At 39.5% G+C, this 11,004-nt stretch overlaps 2 protein-coding genes across 2 annotated transcripts; one reads left to right on the forward strand and one right to left on the reverse strand.

Annotated features, from left to right (window-relative positions):
- The first annotated feature begins 180 nt into the window (after positions 1-180).
- Positions 181-6,876, forward strand: hpdb (4-hydroxyphenylpyruvate dioxygenase b). The gene is made up of 13 exons (XM_041223399.1): positions 181-272; positions 619-645; positions 1,501-1,563; positions 2,099-2,203; positions 2,312-2,354; positions 2,668-2,750; positions 3,342-3,431; positions 3,879-3,982; positions 4,219-4,296; positions 5,046-5,280; positions 5,622-5,744; positions 6,016-6,132; positions 6,535-6,876. The coding sequence occupies exons 1-13, from the start codon at positions 270-272 to the stop codon at positions 6,643-6,645; spliced, it is 1,182 nt and encodes a 393-aa protein (XP_041079333.1). The 5' UTR covers positions 181-269; the 3' UTR covers positions 6,646-6,876.
- A 139-nt stretch (positions 6,877-7,015) lies between these two features.
- Positions 7,016-9,437, reverse strand: LOC121297233 (26S proteasome non-ATPase regulatory subunit 9-like). The gene is made up of 6 exons (XM_041223400.1): positions 9,272-9,437; positions 8,823-8,925; positions 8,375-8,568; positions 8,137-8,238; positions 7,797-7,885; positions 7,016-7,354 (listed from the first exon to the last, which is right to left on the reverse strand). Exons 1-6 carry the CDS (start codon positions 9,389-9,391, stop codon positions 7,327-7,329), a joined length of 636 nt encoding a protein of 211 aa, XP_041079334.1. The 5' UTR covers positions 9,392-9,437; the 3' UTR covers positions 7,016-7,326.
- Positions 9,438-11,004: the final 1,567 nt, after the last annotated feature.

Raw genomic sequence — 11,004 nt, forward strand, 5'->3', positions numbered from 1 at the left:
TCGTTATTAATGATACGTGTACAGATTTTTTTTTAACGAAAGGATGGAGAAATAAGCCTTTTAAAATGAAAGGCACATGATACCTGGGCTAAACTGTTCCCAATAAGATAAGATTGATCACCAAGATACATCCCATAATATATGAAAAACCATTCCCAGCGCCGCATTATTCCAGTCATGAAAAGAGGCGGGTCTTCTCCAGTCACTTTATTACCAGAACTCTCGCTTTATACTAACTAAAGCGGCAGAAGGATCCTACTCTTTTCAACATGGTAAGTCGCTCGTTATACACTCGTTTGATTTGTATTTTTGTATTGCATGCACTGCTCGATGCTCCGTGCAGTTTGTGAAGTAGAGAAGGGACTTAATAGCTAATATCTGCATAGGACCACCTGAACGGTACTGTAGCATTGTAACAATTATATAGGGGTGAAGCAGAAGTTGCAACAGAACGCATATAGTAATAGAGTTTGGAGCAAGACAGTCCAGTAGAAAATCTCCCTTTTGGGGGTTTGTTATTACTAGTACAAATTGCCAGAAATTACCATGACCGGCGCAGCCTCCCCTCCACCCTTTCTGCAACTCCATTTGCTTATTGTTGTTTTTATTTCATTGTAGACTACGTACACCAGCAAAGGAGAAAAGGTAAGTAGGCGCTATATTATAATAAATAACACAATTTCCATATCTATCTATCTATCTATCTATCTATCTATCTATCTATCTATATATCTATATATATATATATATATATATATATATATATATATATATATATATATATATATACACACACACATAAAATAATACAATTACTATGTCGTATGGCGTAAAAAACTAACGTATATTTTATAGTTCCGAATGTCCAAGTCAATTATAGCGGATTGATAACACCGTGTAACAATTTTTTTTTTGTTTTTTTTTTGTTCCTGGGTAGTAAGTGTTATTTCCTAATTGCTTATGCCTCAAAAGTATAGAAAATGGCTATTATTCCCCACAGACTTTGCTTTTGTGACCAGGAAAGTGATATTTCAAAATATCACTATTTCCAATGAGAAAACGGGAGCTTTTGCGTCTTTTCGTTCACATAAACTCAGAAAAAAACAACATATGAATCCAAATTAACATGTATTTATACTAAAGTAATACAGAAATGACTACAAAAGATTTAGAAGTGAGTAGTTTTTCGAGATTTACAATTATACTGTACATTTACAGTATTCTCATTGGAAATAGTGATATTTCAAAATATCACTGTCTTGGTCACAAAAGCAAAGTTTGTGGGGAATAATAGCCATTTCTTAGACTTTTGAGGCGTAAGCATTAGGAAATAACACTTACTACCCAGGAACAAAAATTGTGTTACACAGTGCTAATCGTTGGATTCCGTCTGTGTTTCAAGAGTTTGGTGTTACACACAGATTGCTACCTAAATACATTTCACCACAAGTGTTTTATTCTGAAATGTTGATGTTTGTTTGAATGAAATGTTTGTTACAGCATGAAAGAGGGGGGTTTGTCAGCTTTGACCATCTTACATTCTGGGTGGGCAATGCTAAGCAGGTAAGCCCTGAAATGTTGGTTTTCTCTTTCTTTTTTGTGCATAATTTAAGATGTTTTTTTGAGGGGATGATGGGGGAGGCAACGGGCTGTAGGTTTATTCCAGAGAAAGGCTGCCATTGGCTGCGAGAGGGGAGGATTTGAACAACAGACAGCACAGTCAGCCGATACCCGCAATTAATTAAAACCACACCGCTCTTCTCCTAACTGTAACAACATTATATACAGTGTTTATAATTATAAATACACTTATAATGTCCTTGTGTAAGCATGTTAAAAAGTATAAATATATTCTTTGTTTGGAAAGGATGAGCTAAGTATACATTATTATTATTATTATTATTATTATTATTATTATTATTATTATTATTATTATTATTATTATTATTATTATTTAGTTAACAAAGAGATTTCCCGAATTAAGGCCGTGTTTAGGTTGGCGGTATAAGGTTGTGGAAATGACAGGACGGAGAAAGGCTTGCAGTGACCTGCTTGGGCTGCGCATTCATAACGATTTGTGGGTGACTGTGTTCCCCAGGCTGCTTCTTTCTACTGTAACAAGATGGGCTTCGAGCCCGTGGGGTATAAGGGTCTGGAAACGGGCAGCAGGGAGGTGGTGTGCCACGCTGTGAAGCAGGACAAGGTAGGCTGTCCTTTCATCGTCCAGACTAGAGACAGTGGCGCACATATATCAAATACAAATAAAGCTGTTGCAAAACTTTTTTTGACTGCTCTTCGTTATTTATTCCAGATCATTTTTGTTTTTTCATCACCACTAAATCCAGGGAATGAAGGTAAGGAGAAATGTATAGCACATATCTAATGATGCATTTCCAGGTCGACAAGGGTGATTTTTTTATTCCTGTAATCCCGATTATTTCAAAATAATCTATATATATTTTTTTTATATATTACCTATAGAACATGTAATGCATGGCACTTATCAAATGCTGGCTTTTGAAGTTGCTTTTCCAACACAGGATGTTACACAGGATCAAAAATATCAGCAAATAAGTGCAATTGATCGCTTACATTTTCTTATTTTGTTTCAGATACAGCTTCTCTTGTGCCTCACTTCTTTTTTGCTTTTGCTTTTTCCCTGTTTAGAAATGGGAGCACACTTAGTGAAGCATGGGGACGGTGTGAAAGATGTTGCATTTACTGTGAAGGACTGTGACTTTCTGGTCCAGGTACTAGACAACGAGAAGGAGAAGTAATACCTTTTATTGGACGAACTAAATAATAATTATTTACAATCGAAGGTCTCAAAGGTCTCTTCTTCAGGTGAAAGTAGGAAAAAAAGTACTATATGTACCCAAAACAATAAACAGCGACATTAAACTCTTCACTGCCATTAACTCGAAATGCAGTGGCATTAAATATAGGAAGCTGCATGAATGAAAGGGGTGTACATGGCCAGCCTATACCCATTGCTGCTGTGTGGATTGGATTGGTGCATTTTACAGCACAGGGAATGGGTGGACTGCATCCACCACCCACCAGTTGGGTATCCTGGCATTGCAGCTAAATGCATGTAAATTGCTTCAATAAAATCCTGCTGTGATCAAATGAGCCCCAAAGTCATGCAGGCAAAGACCACCAGGGGTCAGTAGCCTGGTAACACCCTTTACCATGCAGCGAGGGGTTTGCAGCTGCGAGGCATCCTTGGAATTGTTTTATTGACTAGAAAAAAAAAAAGATGAAAAAAAAGAAAGTGTAACGTAATGTCTGTTGCCTGGCAAAGTCGTGCTAAATCATTATGCTGTTTGGTTCCCACACAGAAAGCCAGAGAACGAGGGGCTGTGATTGTGAAGGAACCCTTTATAGAGGAAGACAAGCACGGGAAAGTGAAGCTCGCTGTGATCCAGACAGTAAGTGCAAGCATGGGAAAGTGAAGCGTGCTGTGATCCAGACAGTAAGTGCAACCACGGGAAAGTGAAGCTAGCTGTGATCCAGACTGTAAGCATAAGCATGGGAAAGTGAAGCTTGAGGTGATCCAGACAGTAAGCATGGGAAAGTGAAGCTTGCTGTGATCCAGACAGTAAGCACAAGCATGGGAAAGTGAAGCTAGCTGTGATCCAGACAGTAAGCATAAGCATTGGAAAGTGAAGCTAGCTGTGATCCAGACAGTAAGCGCTTCAAGTTCTTGTGAAGCTGCTGTCTATGTGTAGTGAGCACCCTTGCCCAAGTCAGGATGCATTTCAAACCTGCATTAATAAATAAGGTAGTGGACAACAGGGCCAATATTGAAGTAAATGTCTAAAGATTTGCAGTAGTTGTTGCTGTTCTATGTCCCGAGTGAGATTCTTCTCCTGCAGTACGGAGACACGACCCACACTCTTGTGGAGAGGATGGATTACAAAGGGCTTTTCCTGCCAGGGTTTGAAGCCCCTCTTTTCCGGGATCCTCTACTAGACACACTGTGAGTGTTTCCACGGCTCAGTGCTGGATCTGTTTTCATTGTGTAAATGACATACCGTTACTGTATAGATGCCTACACTACTCCCTTTACATTTTTTTATGTAAAAATACACAGACGTGCATTAAACATACAAACTGACTGATGAGGTACAACATGATTTCAATGAAGTATATTTGAAAGTAGTGATTTTAGTGATTTTATTAGTCATTCTGTCAGCTGTCTTCCTTTTCCTGCAGGCCGAGTGGGAAGCTGAATTTCATTGACCACGTAGTGGGAAACCAGCCAGACACTGCGCTGGTCCCTGTAGTGGATTGGTAAGGAAATAAACAACGCAACAAACCTCTATCTTATAGGGTTATAGCAGAGCTCACAATCAAAAATACTGGCTGTCCTAATACATCTACCTGTACGTTACTTGTTTTCAATTCACGATCAGCCTGGGATTTTCATTGAAATGATGGAAAAGGCTGAAAGAGAATACTGTTTAGTGGTTGAGAATGGGGAAGCCATTTTGCAGTTGACTTTCTCATGCTTATAAGAATGTACTGTTCTTCTCCATGTGAAAAAAAAATGCATTTCAAACACTTTTGACAAGAAGCATGGCACATTATTGTTTTTTTTTTTTGTGACTGAAAAAAGTATTGTCCAACTACACATAACATTTATTATAATGTTCCTGTTTTACCTACTGCCTCAATGAAAAAGCACAGGCTGACCTTGCTAGTTTTGTTAATACCCCCCTGGGATCTGAGAGGCCCTACAGCTGTGTTAGCTGCTGAATGGAATGTAGAGATGAAAGAAGCCAGACCTGTTCCAGCAGATCATTGATGCAAAGCATGTGAAGCTAGAAATGTGGATTCTGCTTTATGCAGCTCACTCCTTTCTGGTACACCTAGTGAATAAATGAATTTAGTGAGCAGTTCATTTGTAAACAGAAAGCTACACTACACTTTTGTTCTTCAATCATGGAAGAGGAAAGCGTTTTTATATGGCATATAGAGTGTGCTTTTATAGACTGATCATTTGCTTTATGGCATATAGAGTTCATCATTTGCTTTGTCAGGTATGAAAAGAACCTGCTGTTCCACCGTTTCTGGTCTGTTGATGACAAGCAGCTCCACACAGACTTCAGCGCGCTCCGCTCCGTCGTGGTGGCCAACCACGAGGAGACCATCAAGATGCCAATCAACGAGCCCGCCATGGGGAAAAGGAAATCGCAGATCCAGGAATATGTTGAATATTACGGAGGCCCAGGAGTCCAGCACATTGCAATGAACACCTCAGATATCATCACAGCTGTGAGTCTGTTCCTCTGGGATTCATAAAAAAATTGAAAAAAAAACATTATTACAAATGTAACCACAAACAAGCCTGTTCAATTCAAGTATAAACACACAGCACTATCAGGGGTAACATCCTTTTTAAATATACACTAAAGCTCATTCCAGTATTAGATTTTGTTAATATTAGTATTTTTAGATCTGTCAAAGCCCTTTTTCTTAATGTGTGTGGTGCATAATATATTTTTTAAAAGAGCTCTAATTTGGTCAGAGTAGTACAATATACCTACAGATGTTTTACTCCTACATACTGTACTGTTTGTACAGTTTATGCAGTTGAAATAATTCTTGATTTTCAGATTAGAAACCTGAAGGAACGTGGGATGGAGTTCATGACAGTTCCAGATACTTATTATAAACAGCTGAGGGAGAAGCTCAGAGGATCAAAAACCAAAATCAATGAGGACCTTGATATGCTGGAGGTGGGCAGAACAGGACTTTGAGCATTTAGGGAAAAAAAAAAAAAAAAAAAAATTAATAATTGTAAATCTCTGCACATAAGCTACAGTGATGCGCAATGTATTAAAAAAAAAAAAAAAAAAAAAAAGAAAATTTAGCAGTTCATTATTTTATTTTGATTGACAGGTCACCTAAGCCCCGATTTCTGTTATGTGAGGGGGAAGCATCTCCCCAGACTATTAGAGGGTTTTGTCAGATTCACAAATTGAGTCCGTTTCACCTTGTTTTCTGTAGCAATTGAAAATCCTTGTGGATTTTGACGAAGAAGGTTATCTCCTCCAGATCTTCACCAAACCTGTGCAGGACAGACCAACACTATTTCTGGAGGTGATCCAGAGAAACAACCACCAGGTCACTATTATTTAAATAGTATAATTTATGGCCACCTGATTTACATACAGACATTTTGGTCCGTGTTATTAATTTCTGTTAACTACAGTAGCTACACATTAACTATTGTACTTAATGGTTAAATAATACAAAGCCACTTATTTATCATTTCCTGTTTAAGTTACAAAAGTAAGAGCCAGTGGCATCTATTGAACAGGTACTGCTTTGGATTGCTGACAATACATAGCTGTGCTCTAGATGGCGCTGGCCCTTCTAGAATGACAATCTAGTCTGGGCGTCGAATCATGTGTCTCAAAAAGTAAAAAAAAATTAAAATGTCATTTAAAGCTGGTCACTGTTTAATACATAATACCAACACCCCTACTCTTGGTGCAATAATGTTAGGATTTCTCTTCATGGCAGGGCTTTGGAGCGGGAAACTTCAAGTCCTTGTTTGAAGCTATTGAAGCAGACCAGGAAGCAAGAGGAAACCTCACAATACTGACTGCGAACGGCCACACAGAGGCTATATAGACCATCCCATAAGCTACCCCTGATAACATTGTTAGCTTTCATATTGCCCATGTACTATGAAGGGGCAATTTAGCTGCAATTTGCTCATAGGGGAAAACATAGGCCATTGAAATGTATCTTCTATTACCCCAATGTAGCAGCCATTACTTGCTAGATTACTGATACACTAATCCTTGTTACTGGAATTGTACTGTTTTACATTGCATGCTCAATAAAGATGCAAGTTAAAAATTGGTAGTACATGTTCTTACTATCTAGATACGAAATTACTGTGAGCTGTCCAGCCTGCCCTTGTTACACAACTCCTTATTAAAAAATACAGCAAACGCAATTGAATCAAATGCAACAAACCACATGTCATTTACAAAGCTCATGTGCAAAACAGTGTTTATTGTTCTTTTGCACAGCACTACCTAGCATGATGTCAGTCAATCCTGAACTCGGCTCTTGAGATGTAGCAGCTAGTTACAGACGTGGTCCCTGTACAGGTAGCAGCTCTGTCCAGGTGTCTTGGCAAAAGCAATGTGGTTCCATTCTATAACAGAAGCAATCATTCACACATCACAGCATAACCACTGAATCCAACCAGTCCAACTGCTCCCTTATTAAATAATAAAACGGCTCAGTGGCAGGTTTTGAAGAGCATTTACTGATGTTGTGGTTTTGATGCCTCGCTCGTATTTATCTCTGCAGTGGGAGAATGCTGCAGCTGTGGACAGAGAAAAGGACATTCATTACAGGGGTGTGAAAGACTCACACAGCTTTAGGGTTTTAAGTTTGTCCGTGTCTTCAAGCGTGTGTCAGATAACGTTTAGAAGGGGGGGGGGGCAAGGCTGCAAGTGTTTGAATCTGTCACAGGTTACAAATGGAGGAAGCATGGTGGTCTGAACTATCTGAGTCACACATCACACAAAACAAAAGCACACAACAGATTCAAAAGGGTTTGGAAAAATGAAAACAGCCTCGAGAGGAAATATGAAGTGAATCCTCAAGCTAGTGATTGAAACGGCTTTGCTTTCAAGGGCTATGTAATAACACAGGGCATGCGTTGCCCTTGCACAGAACTGTCCATTGCACTTCCAAATACATATTCAAAGCAGCCTTCTGTAAAAAGCAGCATTATAAAAATGGGGTACAGGGATTATACCTACCCAAGCAGACCCCTTCCACTCCATCGCTGTGGGGTCAGCCCCAAGTGTACCTTCTTTCCACTGCGGATCACAGCTATACTCAGGGGTTTCTTGGGGGGGGGGGGGGGGGGGACACGACATGTTCAATAATAAGTAAAATAATTGACTCTTACATACAGCCCTCGCCAGTATGTTTAAAAGCAGAGAACGCTCCTATTTGTAAGCAAATTAAGTCAAATAATTTAATAGTATTAAACTAGCAAAAAACTGTGCAGAACAATAACTGAAATGCTGCTACCTGCCACTAGATTACTCATTACATTTCACCTTTACTTAGGACTTACTTAGTGTGCTAACTTACCCCCTCGCTGTGCTGCAACACTGAAGCAATGTTCTGTAGGTTCTGAAAGTTTTGAGAATTCACAGTGCCGAATTCAAAAATCTCATCCCCAATTTGTAATCCCTGGGAAAGATCAAGCAAGACAGTTTGGGTAAAGGGGAGGAGGGGAATTAGGAATGACTATGAGCATACAATAGGTGTATCCAGTCAGTATTTCCAGTGAGCTTTTCAAAGATGGATTTGAGTTTTCTGTCCTTACAGACATGCTGGCTGGGGAGCCCGGCGTGACAGCGTCCACTTTAGCGAAGGGACGGGGGAGAGGCCGGTTCTGCTCCAGCGCCTCTGCTTTAGCCTGGGTCTCGTCCTTCTCACGTTTCTCTCTCTCGTAGGCGTGCAGCCGGTACAGCGCCTCTTCAATCTGCTGCATGATTTCCTTGTGGTCATTCTGCAAACCTAATATATATATATAACAAATCACATCATTCATAGCAGAGACTGATTGCACTGCCATTAAAATAGTTTTCGGAGCAGATGGCTAACCAGAAGCTACTGTAATATGCTGGTATGATGTTATGTTACCTTTGTTAGATAATATTGGCTGGTATATAGTGTTGGTGGTGTTGACCAAGCTTCGGTGGCTGTGGCCAGGTTTGAAGAGTAGTTATTAACACTTTCAGTTTGTATTAGTATTATTACATGGTACATACACGCGACGTTGTGTCTGGCACTGCGGACTTGGTAGAGGTCAATATCTCCTCGTGGAAAGCCCTCTGCATCCACTAATGGCCCAGTCATGCCAACACCCTTTTGCTGTCAAACAAAACAAAACAAAAAGTTAATTGGCTTCACTATAGAGTACTATAAACCACTCACTTGTATCATAACATTTTCAGAACCTGACATCTGCCAGATCTACATCTAAAATGATGAAGTTGTTTTTGTGTTTGTTTGTTTTCCTAACTAGGCCCTGTCCACGAGTCTCTGTAAAACACAATACCGATACGTGTTGCGCTATACAGAATTAACTGGAAAATTTTCAGGTTCAAGAATTGCAAAACTCCATCACGGTGCAGGACTGGTACATTGTTCTGGCCTGGCTGGGCAGTCTTGATGCCGCGCACCTATCACAAAAACACGGCACGTACAAACCACCTACATCCTCCAGAACGTCATAGTAAGCTTTAATCTGTTCTTCTATTTCATCTTTTTTCTTGACCAGGTGTTGCACGTCCTCAATAGTTATCGCAGAGCTCGTTGTTGTGTTTCCTTCTGTCATCGTCTCGGGGTTTTGAAACTGACGGGACTACAACTACGGATCAGTAGAAGAGTCAAACTACTGTCTATACACCTCGAAACGCGGATGTTGTGCGCCACCTACTGTGCAGGACTTTCACGGCCACTCTTGAAAAGATGATTTTCGTCACAATGGAAGGATAGCTGTCTGTGTCCAATTGAAATGATGACATCTCCAGACGTGGACTTTATTTTGCAGGCTGATAAAACCGCAAGAACAAAAAACTTAAGAGACTTGAAGAGCTTTTTTTATGTATTAGTTTTAGAAATAATTAATAACTTATTGTAATATTTATCAATTATAATTATTTAGCAGACACTTATCCGAGGCGATTTACAGAGACTTAGGTCTAAGCTATGCATCAGCAGCAGAGTCACTTACAACAACGTCTCACCCGAAAAAAATGAGCTCAAGAGACTTGCTCTGCCTCACCCATTGAGTGAGCACGGATTTGAACCACCGATCTTCTGCTTACAAGACCCTGCACTTTAAAAAAAAAAAAAAAAAAAAGGCTACTACAGACTACGTTTTGTTGCCTTTGCAGAGTATAACGTTGTATATAGACGTGTAATGCGGTTTTTATTGTAAAAACAAACAATAAAAAAATGATATCATTTTGGTAAAATTTGAGACGAAAAGAAGCTAAATAAGTTGAAGGATATCTAGTCAAATTGTGATGGATTTTTGTGTTTTTAATTTGGGGTTTAAACAGGAGAACACCACTTTTATTATGTTTCTATCTGTTCTGCCCTCAGTTATGAGAAGAACCTGGATATCAGAAGGTTCCTTCACATTTGTAAGTGGTGTCAGTTCTTTGTAGGATTTGAAAATCTTATTGGATTAAAATAAGGACGGTTACCTCCTGCAGATCAGGCCTTCACTATTTTGGAGGGGATCCAGAGAGAGAGAAAGAGAAAAAAAAACAAGTTTTATTGCTGTCTAGCCTGTAAAGCTACCCACAGACACTTCATTAAATGCTTTTTGTTTATTGTTAATAGTGAGTTAGTTAAGGGTCTCAAACCACCATTTATGTTTTTTTTTTAATCATTTCCTGGTCGTGCAAAAGTAAGAGCCAGTGGCATTCAATGAAAAGAAAGATCAAGCTTCTTTTAAGAGCGTCCGAGGGAAAGGAGGCAAGAGGCAGGTTCCAAAACACTGACTTCAGAACAGAAATACATAGGCTGAGCATATATTAGACTGTCAGGGAAATATTGCGACGGTGAATTCATTCAGAAATAGCAAAACAAGACACGTAAAGGGGATCTTTGATTTGTGTGTGATGGCCTTTTTCAGATTGGATTGTAGATTGAGTTTAACAGACTGGTTTTATGATGCAGAGGGAAAAGCGGTATACATGGCAGAGAGCGTTCAGGTCCAGACTGAGGTGCATTCACAGGGCAGAGAGTGGAAGATCTCTTGGAGTCACAGAACCAGTGCCTGATTGGAACCATTAACTTCGTCAGTCAGAGTGGTTGCGATTTGAATCCAATCTGCCCAGCCATTAGTAATTTGCTGTAACTACTAGGTTAAACCACACAGCTTTCCATATACAGTACTGTAACTGGTGATCTTGTAAATAAACTGAAAGTTCAAAC

This window comes from Polyodon spathula, chromosome 22 (genome assembly GCF_017654505.1).
Source record: "Polyodon spathula isolate WHYD16114869_AA chromosome 22, ASM1765450v1, whole genome shotgun sequence".
Taxonomy (NCBI): Eukaryota; Metazoa; Chordata; class Actinopteri; order Acipenseriformes; family Polyodontidae; genus Polyodon; species Polyodon spathula.

Excerpts from the sequence above, each read along its gene's own strand:
- hpdb (XM_041223399.1), top strand. Across the intron at positions 3,432-3,878 it reads AGCTCGCTGTGATCCAGACA|TACGGAGACACGACCCACAC; the intron begins GTAAGTGCAAGC and ends CTTCTCCTGCAG. Across the intron at positions 6,133-6,534 it reads TCCAGAGAAACAACCACCAG|GGCTTTGGAGCGGGAAACTT; the intron begins GTCACTATTATT and ends TCTTCATGGCAG.
- LOC121297233 (XM_041223400.1), bottom strand. The coding sequence starts at position 9,391 with ATGACAGAAGGAAACACAACAACGAGCTCTGCGATAACTATTGAGGAC. Across the intron at positions 8,926-9,271 it reads ACTATGACGTTCTGGAGGAT|CAAAAGGGTGTTGGCATGAC; the intron begins GTAGGTGGTTTG and ends TTTGTTTGACAG. Across the intron at positions 7,355-7,796 it reads AGTGGAAGGGGTCTGCTTGG|CTGCAGCATTCTCCCACTGC; the intron begins GTAGGTATAATC and ends CTCTGTCCACAG.